The 5,582-nt window shown below is 57.3% G+C and overlaps 1 protein-coding gene across 3 annotated transcripts in view; it reads right to left on the bottom strand.

Moving 5' to 3' along the window:
* The window catches only part of KIAA0513 (KIAA0513 ortholog), a 24,613-nt gene extending 21,916 nt beyond the window's left edge, over nt 1–2,697 (bottom strand). For 2 of the 3 annotated variants that reach the window (XM_015640339.2, XM_019008046.1), the window contains exon 1: nt 663–1,054. In XM_015640339.2, the coding sequence (XP_015495825.2) occupies nt 663–1,039 (377 nt within the window). In that variant the 5' untranslated portion in view covers nt 1,040–1,054. Of the gene's footprint in view, nt 1–662; nt 1,055–2,539 lie in introns of those variants that run through there. The other variant, XM_015640341.2, reaches the window with a different exon arrangement.
* Nucleotides 2,698–5,582: the final 2,885 nt, after the last annotated feature.

The following is a 5,582-nucleotide window of genomic DNA, read 5'->3' as shown; positions in this document are numbered from 1 at the left end:
TGGGATGGGATGGGATGGGATGGGATGGGATGTCAGTACCTCTCACCCTTAAGTGACTATTTTTTAACACACACCAAATCTACCCAAACCAAGCTCGTTTGGAGCTGGGGGGTGGAACAAGAGGCTTTTTGAGGTTCCTTCTAAACCAAATCATTCTGTGATTCTCTGATTTTACCCTCCCAAGCTGCTTTTCTGGCCAGGTTTTGGGCTCTCTGGAAGTGCTCTGTGTGTTGTTATTTCCCCTCCAGCCCCAGCAGTGACTCCTGGATCTCTGTTTGTGTGGAGCTGCCGGGTAGCAGCCCAAGAAGGAATTCACAAATATCATCTTTGGGGGCAGCAATTGTCACTGCAGCCACCTGTCAGACCAAGAGCCAGGCAGGGAGGGGACAGTACAGGCCATGGATGTGTCACAGCAGTGCCATGGATAAGCCCTGGGGGGATCAGCACCGATCCCACAATTCGGGATCTCCTGGGAGCCACACTTTGGTCACTGCCCCCCTGTTCACCACCAGAAAAAACACCAAAAATTTCCAAACTACAGCAAATTCTCCACTTTTGCCATTCCACAGGCCAGCTCCCGATATCCCCTCGCAGCAGCTCGGTGGGATCAGCACCCACCCACCCTCCAGCCCCAGCCTGGTCCCAGGGAACCCCAGAATTACCTTCTGGCCCTGGCTGCTCCTTGCAGAGGGGATGTCCAGCCCCGGGCAGGCACAGCCTGGCGTGGCAGCGCCGCTTCCTGCAGCATTTCCAGCTGCCCAATGATTAATCCAGGCTCCGGGTGACAGAGGGAAAGCCAAACAAGGTGAGGCAGGGATGCGCCCGCTGCTTTTCCGTGTCCCCGGGTGCCGGTGGCGGCTCCGGCAGGACTGGACGGACCTGTCGGGGCTGCTGCCGGAGCCAGCAGGGCACGGCACACAGCAGAGGTGTGGCAGGGGCCAGCAGGGCTCTCCTGTCTCCTGTCACCGCCCCTCGGGCTGTCACCCACACCCTGTGCCTGGCCAAAGGGCTTGGGACGCGTTAGTGCCGCCCGGATCATCCCGAGTCCCAAAGAGGGATCCCAAATTGATTTCACCCCCCTGCGAGGCTGTGCCCGCCCAGGGAATGAACCCATTTGATCTGTGCTTGAGTCAGGCTGGGCCTGGAGGCTCTGAGCTGAGGCTGGGACCCTCCAATGCTGGAGGAGTAACCCCAGTAATCCCCCACCCCAAAGCCAGAGCAGCTGGGGTGCCCTGAGGCAGCTGCTCCCACTCCCACTGCAGCACAAAGCGCCTGCAAGCAGCGCAGCCTGGGGCAGAAAACGGGGAAAAAAGCAGGGAAAATGCAGCTTTACTTCTCCCTGACATTTAATAACCTTTATTGTCCTCTGAGCAGCAGTTTCCCATTCTGAGAGCCGATCTTCCTCCAGGCTGGGAACACTTTGGGGCCTGGCAGCCGCCCCATCCCCTCACCCTGACCCAGGAACCCCAAAAGCTTCCACACCAGGAGATGCTGTGGGATGCAGGGATTGGGGTGGCCCTGGAATCCCTGCACATCCTGCAGCTCCAGGATTCTCCCCACAGCATTCCCAGGCTGCTGGGGGAGATCTTTCAGCACTGAGGTTGTACAAAAAATCCCAGGGACACAGCAGAGCGTCCGAGCGGGCGGATGAGGCACTCACCAGGCACGGGGGACAGGCACTGACAACTCGCAGGAGGCAAAAGGAGGAATTAATGGTGCTGCAATTCCCACTGCCTCCATCGTTAGGGGAGGAAAACGCACCCGAGCAGCCTCACTCGAGCGCACAACGTAATTTGTTTTGGATTTAATGTCATCCTGCTTCCTGGAGATGGGCTGGAGCTGGGAAAAGCCTCTGCTTGTATCCACCATGCCCCAGGGAAGGTGGGAGCAAAGGAGGGGATGAGAGGAGTTTTATGGAGCTGGGAAAAGCTCAGCTGAACCTGGGCAGCGCTGCTGCTGCTGCAAGAGGCTGTGACCACTGAGCTGAGACATCACCCCCAGGAGCTGCTGGCTAAAAACCACCTCAGATCAGCTTCACATGGAACAGCAATCTCCTGTGAGGGGTCTCAGCAAGGTTTCCTCCTGCCCACCAAATGCAGCACAGCCATGCCCTGCACGGGGCAGCGCTATCCCCTCACCCCAAATCAGGAGTTTGGGGGCAGGACAGCAGAGGGAGGGGGGAACCCCAGTTTTTTCTGGGGTTTAATCCTCTCTTGGAGCCCTGAGCTTTGCAGGAGGCGGTCAGGATTTTCCCCAGCCTGATGTGTTTCCTCCTCGGGGCCTCTTGTTTGTGCAGGAGGCTGGGAACATTTCCTCCTCCCGGAAAAGCTCCGGGTGGGCACTCACATCCCCGACTTCCCCAGCCTCCAAAACACCTCTGATTCAGGAATCACATCCACCCCCTGAAACCTGCAGAGCTCCCCTGCACCTCCTGCTTCTGGCTTTTAATCCAAGAGCGGGGCCCTGAGCCCTGCCAGGGCTGGGAATTCCAGTCAAATCCCCAGGTGCTGCTGGAAGAGAGAAACAATCAAATACAGACCTGGGGAGGGTCCCACGGCAGCAAAATCGCTGGGTTTTTCCTGCAGGGCTGGAACAAGGAAGAGATAAACCACGTTTGTTCCAGGGCACGGGCAAACAACAGCTTATCACCACGTTGGCAGCCTCAAGGCTATTGCAGGGTGTCAGGAAAAGTATTATTCCTCTCCTCTCCCGGGAAAGGTTCTATTTTTGGCCCCTCCGTCACAGGGAGCTGCTGCCTGCACCCGCTGGGGGCTGGGAGAGCAGCCAGCCCTGCAGAGCCCCTTCCCCCCAGCCAAACTCACCGGGGAACACACGGGATTTGGGGGAAACAGAGGCAGTTTTGGTTCAAGCTGCAGAATCCACCCTGCCCTGGCTGGCAGAGAAAGCTGCAGGAGGAATTAGAGCTTTTTCCAGGGCCTGAAGGGGCTCCAGGAGAGCTGGAGAGGGACTGGGGACAAGGGATGGAGGGACAGGACACAGGGAATGGCTCCCATTGCCAGAGGGATGGGATGGGTGGGATACTGGGCAGGAATTGTTCCCTGGCAGGGTGGGCAGGGCCTGGCTGTGGCTGCCCCATCCCTGGAAGTGTCTCCTGGACAGGGCTTGGAGAAATCTGGGACAGTGGAAGGTTCCCTGCCCATGGCAGGGGCTGGAATGGGATGAGCTTTAAGGTTCCTCCCAGCCCAAAGCCCAGCTGCAGAGGGGCAGAGCCAGACTTTGTGCTGGATTTTCCAATGACATTTTAGGGGTCACTGGTCATTTCCAGGCTGGAAAATGATGAATTTTCCATGAAAAAGCCACCGGCCTGACCCAGTGCTGGTGACAGCTCTGTGTGGTGGTGAGAGACCACCGGGTCCTTCTGCCAGAACATTTGTGACACTCCCTGCACCACAATTCCCTGGGCCAAAGAGGACAGATCCATCCAGTTCTCCCTCTGTCCCTGGCTCCATTTCCCAGCCCTCAGCAGCTCACCTCGCTGAGCTCCACCGCACCCCTGCCATGCCCCAACCCAAACAGCCAGCACATGGAAAACACCCATTTCTGATGATTCCCTTCTGTCCAAGTGTGAGATCGGTAATTGAGGGTAAAATTCCATCCAGGGTCCTGAAAATAGCCCAATAAATGAGCTCAGCTCTTTGCCGGTTGACTCAGCTAATCCTTCAGCTGCCGCCAGACAGCTTTGATTGTATCTTCTCTCCTTGGGCTCCCTTTAATGCCAAGGCCGAGCCGTGGCAGCTGCAGCAGCTCTGTGCAATTCATAATCTGCCTTTATTCCTGGCTGCACCACTGAACAGAGGTCGGCTCCCGCTCCTGGCTTGATTTATGAATATGGATTTTGTTGGTTAAGCCATTAGGAGCGGTGATGGAGCAATTCCTCGTACATCCTGCACCGCGGAGCGCCTCATTTGCAGCCCGCTCCGCAGAACGCTCCCCCTGCAAGGCTCCTCATGCAGGGAAGATTATATTGAGGCTTTGTCTGTAATGCTGTAATTCCAGCTCGCCTCCCTCAGCCCTCTCCAATGGGAAACAACCCCGCCGCAGGGAGGGAAGCGCTGGGGAAAGGAGGGAGCTGATATCCCGCCCCAAAAGCTTAAAGGGAAGTGTTAAATCCTCTGCGAGCCCAGCGGGGACCTCAGGCTGCTGCTGCCTCCATCCATCCATCCATCCATCCATCCATCCGTCCATCCATCCGTCCATCCATCCGTCCATCCATCCATCCATCCCAAGGGATGCTCCAGCTGGAATAGCCGCGGTGGGAGGGGGCTCATCCTTCTCTGCTCCCCTGGAGCAGCGCAGCCCCGCAGGGCAGAGTCACCACCGCTCCCGAATTTGGAACTTGATGACATTAAAGCCAAAACAAATTACAAACGGAGCATCGCTCCCCTGGGAAGCCCAAAGCGCTTGGATCCCTGTGCCGAGGTCGCATTCCCATTCCCGGGTCAGCACGTCCCATTCCGCAGCGTGAGGAGGAAGAAACAGGCTGTGCCCGGAGGCCTGGCTGTGCAATTAGAGAAAACAAAGAGGGAGAAGGGAATTGTGTGCGGGGGCCTGGATACAGCTCCTGCTTCCTGGCTCCCAGCCCTGGCTTTTCCCATCGCTGCCGCTCGTTTTTGGAGAGGAGGTTTCCCCTCCGGCTGCCCCCGTGTCAGGCACAGCCCAGCACGGGGACAATTTGGAACCTTCTCCCTAAAAAAACAGCACTGGTCGAGATGTGGTCAGGAATGAAACAAGAATTCCATGTGGGAATCTTTGGGAATGGTCCCGAGCAAAGCCAAGTTTCCCCTTCACAACAAAAACGCTTGGAAAGGTGCACGAGTAATATCCAAGGCCTCTCTAAATTAAATTTCCATGTTATTTATCCAAGAACTCCTAAATGGAGCGGATCCATCCAGCTCATCACTCACCAGCATCTCCCGGTTTGTTTTTAATTAGCAGGAACACACAGCCGAGCCAGGCAGGAGCTCGGGGGATCAGGAAAACCACCCCGACAGGCTGGGAGCAGGGCTGGGATGAAGGCACCGGAGCAGGGAACTCGCTCAGAGGGCTCAGGGGTGATGGAAACCGGGATTGAGGGACAGAGACCACACGAGGCTACGTGGGAAGAGCCAGGACTGCAGCTCTGGGGGGGCGGCGTGTCCCAGGGCAGGAATAATTTGGGTTCCCGGAGGGGAGGAGGGGGATGGTGACAGAAAGTCCCAGAGAGAAGCCAGCCATGAAGGAAAACACTTCCGAGAGAGGTAAGGTTTGAAGGGAGAGAGGGAGGGGAGGGAATTTGGGGTAGTGGAGATGGGAAGATGGGAATTGGTTCGCTTGGGATCAGCTGGAGAGGGGTGGGAGGTGCCACAGTGGATTGGTGTGGGAGCAGGGAAGGGAGGGCTGAGTGCCACCGGTGCCCTCATGTCCCACCTGGGGGATGCTCCAAGTCCCGCAGGAACCGATTTCAGGGATCCAGGGGTCCCAATTTCAGCGGGTGGCCCAGCCCAAGAGCCTCAGGGTGTGACATTTCACACGTCCGTGTGGCTGCCAGTCCCACGAGTGTCCGTGTGGATCCTGATCCCATG

This window comes from Parus major, chromosome 11 (genome assembly GCF_001522545.3).
Source record: "Parus major isolate Abel chromosome 11, Parus_major1.1, whole genome shotgun sequence".
Taxonomy (NCBI): Eukaryota; Metazoa; Chordata; class Aves; order Passeriformes; family Paridae; genus Parus; species Parus major.
The sequence above is the reverse complement of the archived record's forward strand: the minus strand, read 5'-3'. Positions and strand labels throughout refer to the sequence as shown.